At 55.0% G+C, this 22318-nt stretch overlaps 1 protein-coding gene across 1 annotated transcript; it reads right to left on the bottom strand.

Annotated features, from left to right (window-relative positions):
- Positions 1 to 2501: 2501 nt before the first annotated feature.
- Positions 2502 to 4970, bottom strand: RD3 (RD3 regulator of GUCY2D). Its single transcript, XM_054563018.1, has 2 exons — positions 4505 to 4970; positions 2502 to 2799 (listed from the first exon to the last, which is right to left on the bottom strand). The coding sequence occupies exons 1-2, from the start codon at positions 4798 to 4800 to the stop codon at positions 2502 to 2504; spliced, it is 594 nt and encodes a 197-aa protein (XP_054418993.1). The 5' UTR covers positions 4801 to 4970.
- Between the last annotated feature and the right edge of the window lie 17348 nt (positions 4971 to 22318).

Raw genomic sequence — 22318 nt, 5'->3', positions numbered from 1 at the left:
GCATTGTGGTGACAGGAAAATGTCCTTATTCCTTTGCAGGGCATACTAAAAGTACTCAGGGGTGCAGTGTCATGGTGTCTGGGTTTTATTTGAAAATACTTCACAAAAAAGTAAATAAAGCAAATATGGAAAAATATTAATAACTCTTAAACTCTGGTGATGAAAATATGGGGGCTCCTTATACTTTCCCTCTACTTTCTGTGTTTGAAGATGTTCATAACCACCACCAAAGTGAAATAAATTGTAACCACTGACGGGTCCAACCCCACTGGCTCCCTCTGGTGGCTACTGCTGTTGAGTTGGGTGCAGATGGACTGTCCTGGGAACCTTGAGCATCCCCAACCTCAACCTCTTCAACTGCCAGTAGCAGATAGCACGCACTCACAAGGAGCCCCTCAGACGGCCTTATTCTTTTATATGTTGACTTTTTAAAGTAGAAATTGAGGCAGACATCATTACTCCCTTTTATGACCTGAATCTCACTGGTTTGATTCCCTGCTGGGATTCGCTGCAGCAGGACAAACGGGTGTCTGAGGCTGGTGGGTTCAGTCTGTCTTGACTGAGGTGGGCGGGAAGGCTTTTATGGATGGCCAGTTACTTCAACGTAAGAAACAACACAACACTGAGAGCTTCACATCTTCCTTTTCCTTGGGGAGAATAGGTAGGTACATGCAGGGTGGGGCAGAGGAAGGAGGAAAATATCAGACACCCTCTTACCTGACCTTCTGGGAACCCCTACCAGGTGGACCCTGACACGCTGTTTCCTCCTGTTGGCCCACATCCCAGGCACCTAGAAAGCTCATGGCTAGTAGGTCCTTTTCTGTTTCCCAAAACTCCTGCTCCTACCAGCTGAGTTGTCTGCTTATCAAAGGTCTCTTCTGTTTGTTTCAAAGATTGTACCAGTTCTTACTGTTCTGATTACAGGACACACAACACAGGAAAACTGAAGTGTAGTACTCTTATCAAACAACCCACACACACACACACACACACACACACGTGAACACAGCTTGGACCTACATTAAAAGTTTGGCAGTTCAATGAGCTTTTTAGTGTCTTAACATAAAACATGTAAGATGTTTAAGATGTATATTTTTATTGAAAAGACTCTCAACTTTTACCGAGTACATGAGTGAGCTAACCAATTCCATCTTGACAGTGTTCAACGAGACATTTTTCACCATCCTATGATTCTTTGTCTTGATTTGAGTGAAAATAATTCAAAATTAGATTTAAAAAAATTTTGCCACTGAGCTTGGTGACGGGATATATGGATTTTCCCCTGCTGACTTATCTTCTCCTGGCATTTTATTTACATTAATAAAAAGATCCACTTGCATTTTCTGAGCATGCATGAATAATTGGGGACTCTTTCCCCACCCATCCCCCCTCACACCATTTCAGCCCAGAGTGTGGGGAGGCCACCTGGCCTTCTGCATTCACTATGGGTGGTCCACACATTGGAGAATCCACATGCCCATCATCAAGATCTAACCCACTGGGAGGCTCCTCTACAACATTTCAGGAGCCTCCACCTCAGCTAGGCGTTTGAGCATTCCTTTCCTTGGGGAAAGCCAAAGAGCCAGTGTGATCAGGATCAGAAGGGACCCAGGAATCAAAAGAGCTGGGCTCTCCAAAGCAGCCAAGTTGGGAGGTGTTGAGGCTTAGCTTCTGGAAGAAGCTGCTGGGGACTGGCCACCTCCCAGGTGATGGCACCATGGGGTGGGGTGACAGCAATCTACCTCCGCCCCAGGTACCTTTCTTGGGGAGCAGCTTAACCCCCATGCCAAGGCCAAGGTAAGATAAAGGTCAGACCCAGGCAGGTGCAGAGGTAGCCCTTGGGCCTGTCCCATCATAGCCCAGGGCTCAAGGACTCAGGGACAAGAGAATGTGCAAACAGGGATGACCTCACCACCTGTGGGGATCCATGTGCAGGTTAAGGAGGAAGGAGCCGGGCGCTCACTGAGCCTCAGTCTCCTCCTTCACTAGCCCGCAGAGTGGGCCTCCTCACCTCTGTGGCCCCTTCCAGCTCTGCTGACTCACCAGGCTGTGACTCACCTGCAGCGGTGGGACCAGCCAGTCACCAACAGAGAATGGACACCACCCAGCAGGTCCTTCATCGTTACCCAGGGAGATGGGGTGAATGGGACAACCCCGAAGTTGGGGTGAGGACTCAGGTCTTGGCAAAAAGGCAAAAGGCAGGGCAACTCTTCTCCCCCAAGACAGAAGCAGAGAGGGATGGGGCCCCTGGGTCTCTGCAAGGCTGGGAGGGGCGACTGGCGCGGGGAGGGAGAGAGGGAGGTGGCCTTGCTGCAGCTCCAAGCGCTGGCCCTGGTCCCCGTGGCCAGAGGGAGAGGGTGGGAGCGGGGTGGGGTAGGGTCAGGGAGGGGCTGCCTCCGGGCCCCTGGTCGGGGCAGGGGGGCAGGTTTCAGGACCCGGAGGGTCACAGGCCTTCCATGCCCTCCCGCAGGTGGCTCTGACCCTTAGCAGGGGCAGGCAGGTCAGTCCTCTTTGGGCGCTCGGAACTCGGGCATGCTCCAGGCCCGGGGCGGCGGCCGCGCGTCCCGCTCCACGTCCTCAGAGACGGTGCGGATGTCGCTGGCGAAGGGAGAGATGCGCGCGCGGGTCCTGAAGGCGGCCAGCGCCTGGCTGCCGCGGGGCCGCAGGCTCCACTGCCGGGTCAGCCTGCGGGCCTCCTCCTCCTGCTTCATCCTCTGCAGGACCTCCTGCAGCACCGAGCGGAAGAGCCGCGACACCTCCTGCACCTCGGGCTCCCGCTCGGCCACCAGCTGCCGGAACCTGCGCGGGTGGGGCGGTCACCTGGTTGTGGCACGTGGCCCCGGGGCTCCGAGGTGCACCCCTGAGGCCAAGTCCCAAGCCCTCCACTTCCCCACTTCTCCTTAAGCGAGTCAGGAGCCACCCGGCGTGCTTATTGCCCCAGCCCATCCTGAGCTCGAATCCCAGCTCTGCCACTCTGGCCTCCAGGAGCCTCAGCTTCCCCATCTGTACACTGGGGTCACAGCCACCTTTTTGTGAGGTGTCATGAGCCGACACATGAAAAGCTCCTGGCGCTTACCGCGGGTGATCCCCGTCAGTGCAGCAAGGGGGCCCACTGCCCCTTCCTCCCACGGAGGGGGGTTTCTGGCTCACCCTCTCCCTCCAGGCTCCGCCCACTGGCCCGAGTGGTCTCTCTGATTAGGTCTCTGCCGCAGACTTGCCCTCCATAGCTCCCAGGCCTCCTTGGTCAGGCCACCAGGTCGCCCGCTGCCCGTGTCTGTGCTCCAACCAGGAAGAATCACGCGTGTCCCCCCAGCCCCTGGTTCTCTGGCTCCCTGCGGGCTCCCCAACCGTTTCCTCCACCTGAAGTGTCTTTGCTGGAGCTCGGGAATGAATGGAGTTACCAAGCCCCTAGACCCCGAAGGTTCTTCTGCCATGCTCAGAGTCGGGACTGCTCCAACTTTCCAGCAGCGACAAGGGGCCAGAAATGTGACAAGACAATCAATACCATATGTATGTCCCCCGCTTCCCGTAATTTTCGAGGTCTGGTTTGCCCGCCCCCATGACTCAGCACCCCCGCCCCTGTCCCCAGGGCGCTTCTGGAACTCGATACATGGGGTGGGGGATAAGGAGAATTCCATGGTGCAGAATAAGGAAAGTAAGAACGGGTAAGATTCTCAGCCCAGAGGAAGAAGCAGGAGGGAGATAAAAAGACGACAAAATCCCAAAGTGTGCAGACAGACTGGAGAAGGAGGAGTTTTTAAGGAACTTTTCAAAAGCAAAAGGCATACAACAGATACATATGTGTTAGTTACAGATGGGTGAGAGAAGATTTTGGGGACTAAGGGAGATTTTAAGATGCTTTATCGTAGATCTGTATTTATTTACTAGTATTTGAGAAATGCAAGTAAAGAACCTGAGTTACTTTGGAAATTACTTTCGGTTGTTGGACTATGCTTCTTTGACCTCAACATGTATCCATTTGATAGTGGACTATGTAGGTCACGGCTTTATCAAGTTACATTTATATTCAGGAACATTATTGTAGCCAAGCTCTTAATGTTCAGTGCCCTGGGGCTCTGTACTCTTCTCTCTCTCTCTCTCTCTCTCTCTCTCTCACACACACACACACACACACACTTTTGGCAAGCTAGTGTGAAATAGGGTCATGTTATTTGGGAAAACCTCCCTAAGAAGGTAATATGGAAGATGGACTAAAGGGGAGGAGCCAGCTTGTTAAAACCCAGGATAATAACAGTCTGGGCAGGGAGAACAGGATGTTCAAAGGCTTGGGGTCCTCTCCTATCAAAACTCATGAGCCTGGATCCGAGAGCCGCCCCTGCCTGATGTCCCACGGCCTTTTTCAGATTGCTCCTTCTGCCTTGCTCCTTCTAACACATGGCTGGGTCACCCAAGCCCCCTGGTAATCTCAGGCCCTGCCACCGCAACCGTGCTCCCTGGCACCTGCAGCCCAGCAGCTGGGCCCCACGTCAGGGCCGGGGGTTACCTGAGGATGGCCGGCCCACAGTAGGACGGGTGGATCTTGGCGCAGACACCTTCTAGCTGCAGCCGCTCACTGGGGCTGAGGTCGTAGGTGGCCCGGGGCGTGCTGGCCAGCCAGCTGTAGTCCACTCCGGTGCAGATCTTCCTGACCGTGTTGCTGCGCTCCCGCTGCTGCCTCTCGGCCTCTCGCATCTGCCCCACCAGCTCCATCATGAGCGTCTCCAGCACCATCTCAGCCGGGGTCCGGGATGACGGCCGTGGCAGGGCCTCGTTCCACCGGAGCCACGGGATGAGGGACATGGCCCTTCAGGTCCTGCTGAGACAGGGCAGGGCTTGCGTGTCTCCTTTGGGCCCCTCCGTCAGTTAGGGTGGGAAGAAGAAGGAGGAGGGTGGAGAGCCAGGACCCGAGTCAGAAGATCTGCCTTGTCCTCACAGCTGGGTGGCCTCGAGTAAGTTGCTTAACCTCTCTGAGCAATCATTTCTAATTCTGTAAGACAAGATAGAGCTGTTGTGCGAAGCAGCTGTGAATAAACGTGGGATGCTCTAAGCACCACAAAGAAGTAAGATATACTCATGGTTACAACAAACCCTAAAACATCCAGACAATTGAGTGCAGAGAAACTGCCTCCTGAATCCCTGCTAACTCCAAACAAAGAAGAAAACCTACTGTGTGTGGCTGAGCACAATCTTACCCCTATGATTTAAGGGGGGGAAAATATACATCCACAGCACAGATGCCTACATCCTAGGTCAGCCTAACAGGGAAATACACTAAGTTTCTAAATGTCCCTGCCTATCGCTGTAGAAAGCTTAGAATTGTACGGGGTTGACATCATCCTGCAAAAAGCACAACTCACCCTCCCTTTCTTATTCACTTATTCGCCATTCATTCATTCCCCCAGAAGCACTGGCCAGCACTGTGTGGACCTCTGCGGAGGAACGCAAGTGGGAAACCACGTCAGGGACCCAGCTCTCTGGCGGCATGGGATGCGATGAGTGAAAACCATCACAAAAGAGAAAAGAAGCAACTGGGCCTGGCAAGGTGCAGAGTCGGTACTGATGGGGCAACAGAGGAGTGACTCTAGGCGGCGAAAGGGACCACAGAAGGCCTTGTGGATGAGAGCAGGGTGAAGGGGGAGCGCGGGCATCAGACACTCGGACCGATGGAGACAGTGTCCCAGGTGGAGGGCGCATACCTGGTGTGCAGGGAGCATCAGGGCTGAGTGAGAGCGGGGGCCTAGCTCATCAGCCTATTCCCACAGAGTCCTGCTCAAGGCAGGTTTGGTGACTGACTGACTGACTGACTGACTAGGTGAATGAATGAATGAATGAGTGAATGGGTGGATGGATGAATGGGTGAATGGGTAAATGGCTGCCATTTCAGGCACGCCCCGCTGCCCATCAGGGTTTGTGCCTCTGACAACAGTGAGGGTGAGTGCCATTCCTGGACTCAAATCTGAAGTGGATCTGGGAGATGGCCCCCCTCCCCTCTCTATTCCTTTTCCCCTGCAGAGGGCTCCCCCTTCCATGAACCATTGGCTTCCCGCCGAGGCTCTCCTGATGCAGAGCAAAGAGAGTCAATGAGCTCGGTCTCAGCAGCGTGGTCGTGAGACCTGTGTCCCCTCCCGAGGACATGCACATTTTTAGACCACCCTGTACCCACAATGCGTAGCAGAGAGAAATGACCTGTGAGTGCTCGAGAATCAGACACAAATGGGAAAATCATGACGGGGTGGAAGTAGCCTTCCAGAGTAGCACAAATCAAACTTTCTACTTACCCCTGGAGACTTGAACAACCAATCCCCTTAGCGATCATCACAATCAGAGACTCTAAAAACGTCGTCCCCCACTCAGCCTGAGCCTGTCACTGCGGGTGGCCTCAGGTTCCATTCTGAGTCCCTCTTGGGAGGTTGGGAGAGAAAAACTGACCCTCAAACCCTGCTCTTGCAGTCAGGGGCAGTCAGGGCCTTTCTTCTCAGTCCTTAGCTGCTCCGTGCGTTCAGTGCTGACGCTGGGCCGCAGCGTGGGGAGGAGGTGGCGGTGGGGGTGGGCTGGGTTCCGTCCTGAGCACCAGGAGCTTGGGCTAAGGATTCAATCGCTTCAGGCAAAGGGAGTCCTTGTAAGCAAACATAGCACCTTTCCTGGGGTGCTTGTGATTTTAAAAGTACATGGATCAGGCTGATGCCGAACACCAAAAGGTGTTCATTCCACCTCACCCACGGCAGGGTACTCCAAATACGCAGGGGTCAGTGGGGCCTGATCTAGAAGGAAAGCGGCCTCAGGATGGACACATCTCCTTAATCTCCCAGACTCCCCACTACAGGTGGGGCTTGGCGAGAAGAGAGCCAGAGCATAGCCTGGGCCAGGGGCCCTCTTCCCGGGGGTTAAGCTTGTGCCCCGACCTGAGCTGGCCTCTAGAGGCAGGTGCTCAACCCACATCAGGCGGCAGGGCCTGGGTGGGGTGACCGCATGAGTCCTGGGTTCCGGGCATCTTAGCTTCTCTGGCCCAGACGGTGGGGTCTCAGAGGGGCAGGGGCATGTTCTCATTTTTCTCTTTCCAGCCCTCCATTCTCTCTGCCTCCAACCCTGGCCGGAGCCAGAGGCTCTCACAGAGTCAGGATTTCTGCTGGGCTATTTCTGTCTCGGGCCAGCTGTTCTCCCAGGAGGCTCTTCAGCAGGTCCGATTAAGTTCTTAAGGGCAAAGGAAGGAGGGGGGATGCAGGGAGAGTGCGTGGGGCAGGGAGGTGGGGCTGACCAGACAGACCAGGGACAGATGTGACTGGTTTTTCCCAGGGCCTCCCCAGGACCTGACCCAGGGCTGAGAACCCACGTGCATTTCATTGTGACCGAGTGTCTGGGGAAGAAGGTGATAGCAGGTGTGATCTGATAAAGACACCCAGAAGCTTCCTCAGGACAGCGTGGTCTTTGCTGGGTGCTCTGCACAGTTGGGATCCTGCCCTTCCTTGTTCTGGGTTAATCCCTGCGATAGAGCCAAACTCACCAGTGTAAGCTTCAGGGCTCCTCACACTGCTGCTCGTGCCGGCCATGGTGGCACACACCATGGAGACTCTGGAACCTTCCCATGATGAAGTCCTGCTTCCCATTCAGTCAACAGCATCTACAACCTGCCTCTGAGGCATGAACATTGATTGAATCCTTGTTTAAGAAAAAATTAGGCCATTGGGCAAAATTTGAAAATGAGCTGGAGGTGCGGGAATGAGCGTTGATTTTCTTAGGTATAAAAATGGTATTATGGTTATAGGGGAATATTGACAAGGAGCCCAATCCTAGGAAGCGATGCCCAAGTGTTCATGGCTGAAGTGCCATAATGTCTGCAATGTCCTACATTCAAATCGTCCAGAAAACGTTACATGCATACGCACACACACACTGGGCAAATGTGGCAAAATGTTAACAATCGTTTAATCTAGGGGTAATGTATGGGCGGGTGTTCATTGCACTAGTCTTCCAACTTTTCTGCATGTTTGGGCATATTCATAATTGAAAAGTGGGAAAAACTCTGGCTCAGAACTCACGCTTTACAGGACTCCTTCTCAGTTTACTCTGTCCAGCAGGCTTGACTTGTTCCTCGGTGGCCCTGCCCACGGTCCCTGTCACACTCGCTTATGGCACTGTGGCATTTCTCACAGAGGGGTACAGGCATTGAGGAACATACAGCGGTGTGTGCAGGGTGGGTCTGGGGTCCGGGGCCTGAGGCCCATCCCTGAGTTCTGACCCCTCGCGACTGAGCAAACACAGGCGGGGTGTGCACGCTCAGCACTGGGCTCCCTCCAGGAGCCTACGTTCACAGGAGCAATGGAAACAAGTAGACAAGCAATTGAGAGACTGCTGAGGGCGTGCCCAGGGGTGCAGCCGCCTGTCTGCAGGGGCACAGCTGGAAACTGGCTACAATAATGATGAGGGGCGTGCCCCCTCTACCCTTGGTGGATCTCCAGGTCAGGGAAGGCGCCGAGGCGCTAGGTATTGGGAGCAGGGGGTGGTGGTGGCTGTTGCGTGTGCAGGCATTAGCAGGGAAAACCTAAGTTCATTTCCCACAGCCTTCCCCTCCCTGCCATATGCTGCCTGTGTCCACGTCACCTGCATTTCTCCAAGACAGTTTCCCCATCTGTGAGATGAGGTGAGAGGGTACCTACTTCAAGTTATGTGACGAGCTAATAAAGTAATGTTTGTGTAAAGTGCTAAATAAACTAACAAGGTCCGTGACTGTCCCACTCAGTGCAGAGATACTTGTCCTGAGTCCCACAAGGATAATTCAGAGGTTTAGGATCTCAGATCAGGAAAAAAAACCATCTTTATTTCCTCTAACTTTAACTGAAATGTAGTATTTCCGTTAGTTATAATTGTAGTCCCCAGACCACAACTGTGACTTTATCTCCAGCAAGATTACAGATATTTTTATAACACTTTAATGCTGCCTTTCTTGAAATATCATGTAAGCTCATCACTACTATGAAATCATGGTCTGTGTTAGATTAGACCTGCGACTAGGTTTTATTATTTTACATGTTGATGGAGAGGCATGTATATTACTATACCTCATGTTGTTTTAAAAAAAAATAGGTCAATAGTTGCATTTCAATACAGCTGGTTTCTTTTGTAATCCTATATACTTTACGCATTTAGAAACATTTCGCTGAGAGTGAGTCCATAGGCTTTCAAAGTGCAAAAACTATGGTGCAAAAACTAAGGGACCCCCTGTCTTGCCACAAGCTTGACCTCAACCCTGTGCTTGGTCCTGTCCCAACCCTGGCTTCTGGGGTAGCTGAGCACCCACCCCCTGCTCTTCATGAAGGGAAGGCTCAGGGGTGAGGCCTCATTGTACCCGGCACCAGGAGGAAAGCCCCACTTGCTTGGCCTCTGCCTTCTGGCGTCACCAGCCCTTTCTCCTTCATTCTCTGCTCTTCCCCCTCCTCTGTCCTCTCCCCCCCATCACCTCTTCCACCCTCACCTTCTCCCAGCGTTCCCTTCAGCCTATTTTTGAACATCCCTCAGGATGTCTTTTCTGTGGCTCCATGGGAGAAGCTACCGCCAGCTGCGGCTCATTAGACGCTTAGATACACCAGAAAAATCAGTGCCATGGCCCAAGGGCAGGAAGAGCCTGCTCCCAGGCAGTTCTCAGTGGGAAGGGGACCAGGGACAGGGCCCAGGGTGTCTCAGCGGTTGGAACAATGCGGGCTGCACCCTCAGAGCTGGAAGCAAGGCTCTGACTGCCTTGCAGGAGGAGCACCCCAGTGAGTACTGTGGCCACCAGCCCCCCGCTGAGGAAGGACAGTGCTGTCCCCACCAGGAAGCTGTTTTCTTGGTACAAAGGGCGCCCCACCCAGGCTCCACTTTGAGCGGGGCTCCAGCAGCTGAGCCGGGCAGCTGCAGGCCAGGGCGAGGGGCTGCGCTGCACAGACCCAGGACCATGAGCACCTGCGCCAGGCCGCCCCAGGGCGCCCGCTGCTCCGCGAAGCAGGCAGGGTGCTCTGCTGAAGCTAGCCCCTGGGGCCGGATAGAGGCCTTGAAGCAGGTGCAAAGAGTGGGTGCTCTCTGTCTGACAGAACTTCCTCCCAGCCCCACTTTTGGCCAAGGTCCAAGGCCAAGTTCACAGATTGCAAATTGATCTTATTTTCCTTTGACATCACAGAAAAATAACAGAAGTCATTCACCAAGCCAGGTGTGACTCAGCCTGACATGTGGGCCTCAGCCCACCTGACCAACACGTGTTCACCTTTTAAGACCCACCTCAGACACAGGCAACGTGCTGCAGCCCGGCGCTACCTGCCCGGCCTCCCCCCACCGTCCCAGGTAGACCCGTGTGCCTGCTGGTGCCTGGCATGAGGGCCTGTCACCGTGGCATTTGAAGCAAACATGTTTCTCACTTTTTTTATTGTTTTCCTCTCTCTCCACTCAGCTATGAGCTCTGAGAGAGCAAGGGCTGACTTTGTTGAATCTGCTGACATGTGGTAGGCACTTGATAAGCGGTTCCTGAATGAATGAATGAATGAATGAATGAATGAATGAACGAACGAATGGCATTCTTCCTCATTGTGAGGCAGAGGCGTAACCAGGAGGGGCACGTGCTCAGGTCCTACAGAGCATGGCTGAAGGGGGCCGATTCCCCAGACACCCTACCCTGATCCCACAGTCGCAGCTCAGACTTTCCTCCCAACTCTATCCTCTCCCTGAGCCCAGCCGGCACCGCTCTGTCCAGGCCCGCTCTCCTGGCGTGTTACTGGGGACGCCCAGGAAGCTCTGTGGCTGGGGGACTGAGCCCACACATCACCCATGTGTTCTGGCCCCAGGACCCTGCACCACATGCTGTGTGGGTAGGTGCTCAAGTCACACCTCTCAGACTGATGAGACATCTCTGATTTGGGTTGACCGCTCTTCCCTTGCCTGCATCCTCCCCACAGCAGCAGAAGGGGAAATGCTGGGGCCTGGTCCTCCCAGACAGACACGTTGGTTCCAAAGTGGACACAGGCTGTGGTTCCCTGAGGGAGTGTAAAGCAAGGACAGGCCACAGCCTGAGGCCACCGCAGAGGCCACACACTCCCGTGAACCGTTAGCTGAGAGCTGGCGGGGCCTCCCCGTGGCCATCTGGGCTCTGGACCCAGGCTGCTCTTTAGGCTGTGCCCAGCCTGCCACGGCCAGAAGCCACACCTCCCAGCTCCAGTCCGGCCAGGCCCCTGCTCTAACTTCCCAAAGTACAGCTGCTGTCAGGGCATAGAAGCCACTGTCTCCGGGGGAGCTGACCCTCTTACCTGGCTTTCTGAGGTCAGCCCCTGCAGAGCTGAAAGGTCCAGCGAAGTCCTGCTTCTGCTGCCCAGTCTGGGAGGAGAGCGTCTGGATCTTTTCAGGGAACAGCAGAAAGTTCGGCAGCCGAAGGAGGACCGGGTAGAACGACACCTACATCCTAAGTGTCTCCCTCCTATTTCTCTTCTGTGGCTGGCTGCAGCCTCATGCTTTTCCCTCTGTTTCTGTCTCTCAGAATCTGTGCCGAGAGAAAATAACACTGACCAGCAGAGGCATCCAGCCTGGTGTTTGCGGAGCCGGTGTGCCAGGCTCCTGGGAGGCTGGAAGGGCAGCTCGTCTGGAGAACTGGGCGGGGCCCGCTGCTCCTCTGCGGTTGCCCTGGAGACCCACCTAAGCCTCTTTTACCTCCAGCTATATTACCTGTAGGGGGAGCTGCTTGACGTGACGCAGACACCTGGAAAGACCCAGGTGGTGAAAGAGGCCTGTGTCCAGATGGCATTCTTGACCTCTTCCTTCCTCAGCTGCGCTCTGGGTGGCACAAAGAGGGGAGCAAGACCATGCTCACTATACCCTCTGCCAAGCCCTTGGGGGACCTGCTGTGGGCAGGTGTTCCCAGCTACTTTGCAGATGCTTCCTGGCTGGAGGCCCCCCTCCCTCCTCCTCCCTCCACCAGGAGAGAGAGGGGTGCTTCTGGGTGCCCAGAGCAATGGCCTGAAAAGATGTGTCTTCACCTTTTCCTCACACGTCCTTACCTGTCCTCCTCTTTGCTAATTGCAATTCCCTGCTTCCCTCAAGACAAGCCCAAGTGCAGAAAGCCTTTCTGACACTCTGGGGGAGGGGCAAGCCGGAGGAAGTAATCCCGGGAGAAGAGCAGGCGTGGGCCGGGGTTGTTGACGCAGGTATTCGAGGCAACGCCTGGAATGGACAGGCGGCCTGTTCCCACACGCACGCCTGGGCTTCCTGTCTGTCCGTGTGCTCTGGACACCATGTCACTTCAGACTATTTTGTTAACCAGGCACTATGACACCAGCAAGTGATACCAGGCACTGTACTGGCCACCGGGCTGCACTGTGATAGATCTCAGGTGATGGAGTGACTTGTGGGCACATCGCGTCCTGATTGTGTTGAAGATAAAGCCGAAGGCGTAGCCAGGAAGAAATGAAACGGACTCAGCTTGCCCACCTGCTTTCTGTGCGGTCTGGGTGGCAGGCCGCTTTGTGCTCGCTCCGTGGCTGGTTCCATCGGGCTGGCTGCCTGCCTGCCTGCCTCACCCGCCTTCCCAAGCAGGGGTCTTGTGCCAGGAGCCGGCTCATACACTTCTCTTGACCAGTTCACAGCACAACAGTTCCTAAGCCTGGGAGGGCCGTTGGGAATGGCAGACTCTTACATTTTGAGGAACTGACGCTGACCTCCTCGGAGCCACAGTTCCCAAGTGGCTTCCACCCCAGGGCCAGGTAAGGCCGGAGCAACCTGGGGCAGGTGACAGCGAGCCTTCACCTCTGAGCATCCCACTGCCTTCCTGGCGCTTGCCCAACGGCAGAAATTCCAAGGCATTTCCGTGCTGGTGGGAAGGCAGCAGTGGGGCTAGAAGGCGCTGCCCTCGCTTTGGGGAAGTTGCTCAAAGTGACAGGAAAAAGGAGCCAGTGACCAAGTCACACACTCCTTCAACAACAGGCACGTCTGGAGCACTTTTCTGGGCAGGCGTAATGCCAGGAGCTGGCTGGGGAGAGGTGAAGTCCTTCTCCCTCCGTCACCATGCCGCTTCCCAGCCAAACTCCCGCCAGGAGGCTGCGTGGGATGAACAGGAGACGGAAGTCTTGCAGGCGAGCGGAGAGCAGGGACAGTATGAAGAGTTTAGGCTAAAGGCCGTACACTCTTGGGTCTACCACTGACCATTCTGTTTGAATGAAAGTCGCCCCTTTTCTCCAGCCATGCATTGGTCTCACTACCTCGCCCTCAAACACACACACACAGTTACATAAATGAGATCTTCCAGGGCAACGTTCTAAGCCAGCAAAAAGAAGATCCCATTGCAACAATGTGCCAGGGCAAGATGTGAGCTTCCGAATCCTGCGCTGTGACTCTGGGGGACATATCCACAGACGGCTGGGTTTCTGCATCTTCCCGACACAACTGGCCACTTCCCTGTGCTTTTCAGCGGTGCCTCGGACCAGGAGAGGCACCCCCCCCCCCCGGCCTGCTGCCCCGATACCTCATTCAGAGAGGGCTGGCTCTTTGTGTTGATTGCTAATTTGTTTTGATTTGTTGGCCTGCGGAGGCTTTGTGATTATACATGCTGAGTGTGAACTTGTACTAGAGAGAGAAGGTGGTGGTTGCTTTTCTCTCATTTGGCATCGATAGAAGCTGCTGGAGCGTAGTTAAATATGCAGCAACCATTCAGGTGGAGAGAAACCAGTTGGGGCCCATGACATTGCCTCACAGATGGTGTTTGATTAATAAATTGAAGATGTGGAATTATGAAGCTATTGGTGCGAAACTGGATTAAAAACTGTGGGGAGATTGGAGGAAAGCCCCGACCCCAGATGTCAGGCTGACAGATAGGGGTGCTCCTCCTGTCTCCTTCCCCCTGGCTTCCTTCCAGACGGTGGGGACCATTCAGACAACTTCTGACCCCTCAGTCAGCCACACACTGGGTTTCTGGAGTCCTGCAGAAGTTCTGCGTCGCCCAAATCCTGAAGGAGGTTGAATTCAGCTGATGTGACATTCGCGGGTACAGGCCAGACCCGTGTGTCTTCATACTTCTCTGCAGGCAGCCCTCTTTCCACCCCAGCCGCACGCTTCCCTCTCCAGGGGAAGGAAGCGCTGTGTCTGACTGCAGGAGAGGTGAGCACGCTCACCCTCCTCCCAGCTGGCTTGCTTCAGCCCCTGCTCCCTCGCTCTTTCTTCTTCCACTTGTTCTCCATTTAGCCTTATTCTGTTTAAAATATAGATACATTAAACTAAAGAGAACCAAGGAAAGAGACATAATACATTTCTAATTCACTCATTCACGAGGTTTATTGACCATCTGCTCTGTGCTAGACAGTACCTCGATGCCCCATTTCCATAGAATTTGCTCACCCCCAGCTCTTTTAGGTTCTGCCCGGGGATTGATGTTGCCAAAGTACTAAAGAGAGACCCCAATCCCACAATTCGTGAGTAGAGTCATTATGTCCACGAGGGAAAATAAGCTGCAATCATCTCTTGTTTTGCTTAGCACCTGGCAATTTACAAAACACTTCCACATCCTTTGTCTCCTTGCAGTAACAAATACCAACCCTCCCTCACCAAGCCCAGTGAGGTGGGGAGGTGTGCCAGGGCAGCGAAGCAATATTAGAGTTCACCCGCTGAGCTCAGGGAGCCTCGGCGCCTAGCGCACCCTGGTGTCTGGGATGAGCTGCCTAGACGCCGTCTCATCCTCACAGGGGCCCCGCCTGGAGACACAGGCCCTTCTGGATGAAGAATGGGGGCTCTTCAGACACCTATCTCTCTATCTTCAAATCCAGACTCAGCACTTGTTTGCTGTGTGATCCCACCTTTGTGTCCCAACTTCTCTGAGCCTCAGCTATAATTTGGAGCTAATAATCCCTTCCTGGTAGAGTTGTGAGGATTAAAGAAGACAGGTACACAAAGCACCTTGCCCAGCGTTCTGCTCAGTACAGCCCCTCCATAAATAGCAGCCAGTCTCAGATTTGGGTGTCCCCAGTCTCTCCATGTCACCGCACTGCCTTGTCTAGAGGCAGAGCTCACAGCCCCAGCCTCCTTAGCCCTCTCTAAGGAGAGACACCCCAACAGCACAGGCCTCACCTCCAGGGTAGGAGGCAGAGAAGAGGCTCCCTCATTCTTCCATCCCCCCACGAGACTCTGGTGGGGTTCTCAGGGCAAAGTGTCACCGAGGCAGACCCAGACCTGACCCAAGGGGTAGGCTTCTGGCGATGGAGAATAGCCCAGCAGGGCCCCATCCTTTCCTGCCAGGAATCCTGGCCTCCACCTGAGCTCCCAGACCAAACCCTGAGGCCCTGGGCAGTGTATGTGGAGAGAGGCTTTGCTTCCTGGCTGGAGAAGTGCTGTTTTGCAGGCCTGGCCTAGGTGCTCTGTGAAGCACGGGGCAAAGGAGGCTCCGACTCTCCCTCAGGGTCCTCCCTAACCTTGGGGAGACCACCACCCTGGCCCGTGTTTGCTTGTGCAAACCCCAGTGTAAACGTGGCGACAAGGGGTAAAGCTGGCGGCCACATCTCAGATGCTATCGGCATGTTCCCTCCACTTAGTCCCCTCCCTATGGTCCCAAAGCTGCTGCTTCACACACGTGAGGTCTGGTTCTAGAGGTGTTTGAGTTTACAAGCCTCGTGCAGAGACCCATGCAGTCACACAGGTGCTTCTCTATGACAGGAGGAGGAGTCTTGTCCTTTGCGAGGCCCTACCGCATGCTGAGCCCTCTGCAAGGCCACCGACACATCAACCCGTCTCATCCTCACAGCGGTCCCATGCCCGCGTTCTTGGTCTCCCGGTTTTGCCAACGAGAAGACGGAGGCTGGGGGAGTAATTGCTGGAAGTTTCAGAGCTCAGACAAGCAGACTTCAGAGCCAGGCCCTTCACAGCACACCAGGGCCAGAGCTGCTGCCCATGGTTCTGCGACGGCTGCACGGTTGGAGGCGGATGGAGCAGGAAGGAGCCCAGTTCTTGCGGAGCCTGGACCTGTGCTTGGGGCCGCGTTCCCATGGCTTTTGAGAAGTGGAGTCAACCCTAGGCGTGTACCCCAGCCCATGTGCCCTGGTCTGGAGCCCTGCGGTCCACAAAACTGCCCGGGGAGATTCCCCAAAGCCCTTACTGGTGTCTAACCTCCTACCTCCAGGCCGCACTCTCAATCCTCGTTCACTGGGGCAAATTCAGCGGCCCCGGTTCCCTTATCTGATGGGCTGGGGGCCGAGGAGGAGCAATTGCAGTGCCCAGAATTCTCTGTTGGCCCCTGAGACTCCTGCCTGTTTATGTAGAAGTCAGGTGCCACACCCGAGGGGGTAGCTAGAGAGGCTGCTCAGACAGCTCAGCTGTGTTCCTCTTGCCTACCCTTGGTCCCCTGGGTCACCTGGGCTGGTAGACATGGCAACAAGGATCACCTGTCCTCAGTGCCTGGCGTCATCCTTTTCTCAAACGTCTCTTCCTCATCGGCCAAATAGACACTGAGACATTCAGGCTTTGGGCTCTAGCTGGGAGACCAGGCTAATCTACCTATCGCTTGCAGAGCCACTCCGTCCCCCAGGATTTGCTGAGCAGATGCCCTAGTGTGGCTTCGCTCACTTCCTTAGGGCCCTGAAATTTGGTGGTATCAGTTACGCTCGTTCATAGTCCACCTTTTCCCAGAAACCGCCTGAGACATAGGAGGTACTACAATACACTTGTTAACAAAATTATTCATACATATTTTTTTAAATATGTGCAAAAAAAATTAAATGAAATTTTAAGAAATGGATGCTAAGGACTAGACTGTGGTCTTGAAATGCCATTTACCCCTGGAATTAATGAGGGATTCTTGGAGGGGTGGCCGAGTCCAGGTTTGAGCACATACCAGCCGAACCTAGAACTTCTTGTATTTCCTGGCAGGACAACCAGCGAACAGGGGTAAGGCCTGCAGGCTGGACGGCAATGTTGCATCAGTGCTGAGCCAGTGCCGGTTTGATGAGCTCCTCAGCCATGCTGGGAAGGTGCCCGTGACAAGGCCCCGTGGGCGCCCTCTCAATAACGGGCAGCCCCTAGGGGCTGACGGGTGCCTCCAGCCAGCAGGAAGCCAGGGCCCTCAGGCCGTTAACCTTCAGCGGGCCCGCAAGCAGCCTTCCCTAAGCCGCGCTTCCAGATAACAACACATCACAGCCGCCATCGGGAGAAGGACCCAGCTAAGCTGTGTCCGACTCCTCACCTGCAGACACTGAAATCATAAACATGTGTTGTTTGAAGCTGCTAAGTTTATGATACTGCTGTTACATGGCAATAGAACACTAATACAGTTGGGAACTTTAGTGTCGGCCACAGGCCACAGGGCAGGGAAGGAACTCTGTCCCTCGCGCCTCCCTCCCCCTATCCCGACGCAGAGGTTGCCAGTGGAGCAGACACTGAGGGCCTTGGCTCAGACCCCGTGACTATGGGGGTCGGCGGATGAGAAGAGGCTCAGGTCTCCGCAAAGCCTCGTTTCCCCTGGAGTCTGCCCCACCTGCCGCACAACCTCTGTGGCTGAAGAGACAGAAAGCAGAATTGCTCCTCACTGGACAGGAAGAAGCCAGGGGCTACCTGGAGACAAGCAGTCAGGCCAGACCAGGGCAGGCAGTACGTCCATGAGAAGCCCTTCTCCAAGGCGAACGTAGGTCGGGCCCAGGTGAGGTAGCAGGGTGGGAATTTCAGGCCAGGGACAGCGAGTTACTCTGATCAAGACCGTGGGGCCGCAGGGCCTGCAGGACGACCTTGCTCAGCGGTTCTCTGAGCTGAGCAAGCGTCAGAATTTCCTGGAGGGCTTGTCAAAAACACAGATCCCCAGGCCCAGCCCCCGGTTTCTGATTCTGTAAGTCTGGCTGGGAGTTGGGCCAGCCCAGTGCCCACTAGTTGAGAGCAGCAGTGACATCTCGTGGTGAGAAAGGGAACAACCCTTGGGCTGCCTGTGACCCTTGGCCTCCAGGGTGTGCACAGGCCCAGGACGATGCCAGGGCAGCGCCGCCCAGATGGAATCGGATAGGCCCTGTGTTTGACCGGAGTGTGCAGGCATCTGCGTGCCTCATTTTACCCTAGAAACAGGGGAATGTAATCTTGTTTCCTAGAATTTCCATCTTCTTTTTAGACTACTTTTATCTTCATTTTTGCAAATAAGTTCCTGACCTGGTCTTTTCACTTCTAAATGGTGAAGGCCTGGGAACCAGTGCCTTGAAGTCTCAGCCACAGATGGGACTTTCCCAAGTGAGAAGACTGGCTTCTTGAATGGAGGAGGTGGGGCGGAGGGGGGCGGAGTCTCACTTAACAATTTCTTTCAGCCCGAAGGAGAATTTGGAAACATGAATCATTACCCCTGATTGTATGACATCAGTCCTTGGCAGGGTTCTCTAAGGTGGTAATGACTTGCGAACCTGGGCAGTGCCAAGCCTTCTTTCTCCACGTGACCTTGGTGGACTGGAGCCAGGCAGCTGTGGGGATGTCCAGCAACGCGGGTTCAAGGTCTACAGGCCTGGGTTACAGTCCCTGCTCTGCTTCTGGGCTGAGACCTCGGGCAGCTCATCTCAGCTCTCTGAGTGTGTTCATCCGGAACACGGGGAGTCTGAAATCAGTCATTTACGCCAAAGTAACCACCAGGTTAACACAGCTGGAGGGGCACAGAGTCAGGTGAGGTGAGTCAGGAGGGAACAGGGGCATAGGCCGCCCTCCGCAGGGCTCCGTCTGCGCTGGACTCAGCTCGGGGAGCCCCTCCAGGCCCAAACTCCCCCGTGAACCGGCTCACCACGCTCACCCGCCAGCCTCCTTTGCACGCACCCAACCTCCCACGCAGCTGCTCCCAGTCAGCAGGGGGCGTCCGCACAGGGGCCGGCGGGGCGGGGGAGGGGCTGGGGTGGTGTGACAGCGAGTGAGGAGGTGGCACCTTCACACAAACCCTCCCGCCTGAGGTGACCAGACTGGCTCAGTTTTATCCCCCAGCCCCCCACCCTCTGCCCTGGACATGCCTGGTTTCAAAAAGTGGCCTGTGAGGTTATCCAGGGAGCCAAGGTCAGGAGGTGGGGCAGGCCAGCCTCTTGCCCAGCCTTGCCCAGTGGAACTTTCGGGAATGATGGGAATGTCCTACATCTGCGTCGTCCAGTACAGTGACTATCAAGCACTCCAAGTGCTCAACGTGCAAGCGAGGAATTTTACATTTCATTTGTATGAATTTAAATCTCTAAGTCACCACAGTAGTTAGTAGTTGTAGTCATGCCCATCCCTCCTCCACCAGCCCCACCCCCAAAAAATTTATTCTGGAAAAGATCAGATAATTAGTTGGCAATGAAACATACTAATGCAAGGTAAAACATTGTTTCCTTCCTTCATCAGGTTCAGGGCCTCAAGGCAAAGGAACGGGTAGCAGGTAGTAGAGGGGCCGGCCCTGAGGCTAAAGCGTCCTCGGGTGCCAGGAGAGCTTCCCCAGTGCTGCTGGGGGGTCCTAGGACTACCAGTGGAGGTGCTCAAGAATTCCAGTGCCACCCACCTCCAAATCCTAGGGAAGTTTACTTTCTCTGATACCCTGAAGTCAGGAGGGCGAGGAGGTCATGTAACATTTAATCTAGCACCTGTCAACAGGTCAAAGGTCGCTGCCCATGCCCAGCCATGTTTCACGCTAATTGCGGCGAGATCGGATGTGGCCACACTGAGAAGGCTGACCCCAGGTGCTGTCCCTGCTCCACACGGAGCAGGGGGAAGTGGGAGCGGACCCGCAGGTGCTGCAGTCCCAGAGGGGAGGCTGGGACAGCAACCAGAGATGGCGGCCCAGATTGACTGTCCCCAGGGCCCAGAGCCAGCGGGGTGCATAGCTGCCCCCATGATCCCTGTACCATCCCCCAGCCTGACCCTCTGAACCCCAAGGAGTGGCTGAGAGGGTGCAGGTGGGTTACGGGGACAGGCCGTGGGCATCAGCGCAGGAACTGGTGTCAGGGGTTCCGGGAGAACAGGGTTCTGGCTCCCGTGGGTCACCGCGTACCAGCGCGATGGCGTCTCATCTCCATCTCCCCGGCTGTAAATGACAAGATAGTAACTGTCTGAACTGCCTCAAAGGGTTGCTATAGAGTCCAAATCAGATAACATACGCTCATTCACTAATCCACTCATTCATTAAAGGTGTATTGAGGCCTTGCCTGGAACAGGACCATCCAGCTTCGCAGTGGCAGCGGAATGGTCAGGAAGGACTCCCGTGGGAGCCTGGCCATGCTCTCTTAAACAGCAGACACTGACAGTTCGCACACAGGCTTTGCACCAGAAAAAAATCCCAGAAAAATAAATAAAGACTTTATTTATTTTATTTATTTTTAGAGAGGGGAAGGGAGGGAGAAAGAGAGGGAGAGCAACGCCCTCTCACACAACCCCCGCTGGAAATATAGCCTGTAACCCAGGCATGTGTCCTGTCTGGGAATCAAACCCAGGACCCTTTGGGTCGCAGGTCGGCACTCAATCCACCGAGCCACACCAGCAAGGTCCTGCCAACCCTTCTTAAACTGTGGGAGGAGGCCCCCTTCGGTTGCGGGGGTGCAGCAGGGAGGAATGGAACTGGAGAGCGAGGGAGAGGTGCGCTGCAGGGGAGGAGGAAGGAGGAAGAGGCCGCGGGGAGGAGGCTGGCTCGCCCAGGGGCCTCATCAGGCCTGTGAGCTCACTGCCAGCTGCCCGTCCAGACAGCGCCGGGCCAGTTTCTCCCGGAAGCTCCTGGGGAATTTCTGAGCTGGGTGTGACTTGATAGTCCCATATCTGCCCAGCCAGCCCATGGGCCTCCCAGCCCTGGCTTCTCAGGTTCTTGCCTCCATCTCCTCTCACTTTCTCACCCTGGCGTCCCCGCCTCACTGCCTTCCAGCCTCAGTGACGAGGGTTTAGACGTGGAGACGCCTGCAGAAAACCCATCTAAGAGGCTCCTGTAGGAACCAGCCTTACTCCTCATTTTGGGCCCAGGCTTCCTGGGGCCTTCCCGTCTGGCAGAGATTTGGCCAGGAGGTCCTATGCCAGCCTCGCCTGATGGTGCCTCTTAGGCAGCTGAGCAGCTGAGCCCAGGTGAGAGGCTGGGGTCTCTCGTCAGGACAGGCGCTGGGCTGGGACTCCGGGAATGCAGTGAGCCGTGACCAGGCTATGGGGTCAAAACCAGCTGGGGCGCTCTCCCTCCTGGGAGCATGCTCGCAACTTTCTTCCCTCTCAGGCGCACATCTCCGAGCCTCTAATGGTCCCCATAAAACTTGCAGCCAGGGGAGCCATGGGCAGTGGCAGCTCGTCCTTGACTTACCCCCTGGACCTGTCTCCAAGGCCCCTTATCTCTGACTTTCCAGTGAACCTCGGCAGCCCAATGAGGCTCACTCTTTTCCTATAACACTGCCAGAGAGCCAAAGCAGCACCTCCTGGGGTCTCTCCGGTTGCTCCTGCTCTGCTGAGCCTTTCCTTGTTTCACTGTGTCCAGCTTTAATAAATGTACTCTCAAAAAACAAAACAAAACAAACAAAAAAAAACTGAGCTGGGACCACGGAAGGCAGAGGTAACAGACTGGTAAAGGAAGTAGATATGGTGTCGGGCAAGGCTTGTCCCTGGTACGGAGGTCGTTAGCATGCCGTCCCTGACAGAGCTGGGCATGTCGACCCGAGGCTCCAAAGTATAGACTCAGTCTGGTCTTGTAACATCTCTCCCATCAGGAGAGAAGCTTCCCAAACACATGGCCATCTTTCCTCTCCACCTCACATTCTCAACATGCCTGGAGAGAAGTTTGATCCCTTAGAGCTTGATGGGCACTCCCTGAGCACCTGCGGTGCGTGGGCCAGGCCTGAGGGAGGGGAGCAGAGCACCACGTGCTCCCAGGCATCCTGAGTGGCTCGCTTAGCCAACCTGGGCCCAGTTCTACCAGTTATCAAGCTGGACCTCCCGGGCATACGGTGTTCAGAGAAGCTCAAGCGCAATTTCCATGCAACTAGGTAAACGACACTCTTTACCTCCTCATCACCTCCTGGACATGCATGGACCCTGATCTCTCTCTGGATGTTCAGATGAGCCTGTTGGTTCCGGCTGAAGATCCACCAGCCAGCACTCTGGATCGAGCACCTACTGTGGGCGGAGCTGTGTGCTCAGTGTGCAGTTATCACTTTTTGTTTTGCCTGATCGTCATTCCTTCCTCCGTATCCTGGCCCACCTACCTGGAGTCTGTAAGATTCCTGTAGGTCCCATCACCAGAAGTAAGTGCCTGCACCAGGCCTGGCCATAAGAGATTCACCCCACCCCTCAATCCTGGCCACAGCAATCAGTGCAGGGATCTGCGTCAAAGACTTTTTTGCTGGAATGAGTTGGGGGATAAAGCTCTCTCTGGTAGAATATGGGAACC

Source organism: Pteronotus mesoamericanus, unplaced genomic scaffold (assembly GCF_021234165.1).
Source record: "Pteronotus mesoamericanus isolate MK-2021 breed Mesoamerican mustached bat unplaced genomic scaffold, CSHL_Meso_final scaffold_705, whole genome shotgun sequence".
Taxonomy (NCBI): domain Eukaryota; kingdom Metazoa; phylum Chordata; class Mammalia; order Chiroptera; family Mormoopidae; genus Pteronotus; species Pteronotus mesoamericanus.
This window is presented reverse-complemented; position numbering and strand designations above follow the sequence as displayed.

Coding starts and splice junctions, on each gene's coding strand:
- RD3 (XM_054563018.1), bottom strand. CDS start 4,800: ATGTCCCTCATCCCGTGGCTCCGGTGGAACGAGGCCCTGCCACGGCCG. Junction 2,800..4,504: donor TGTGGGCCGGCCATCCTCAG/GTAACCCCCGGC, acceptor CCACCCGCGCAG/GTTCCGGCAGCTGGTGGCCG.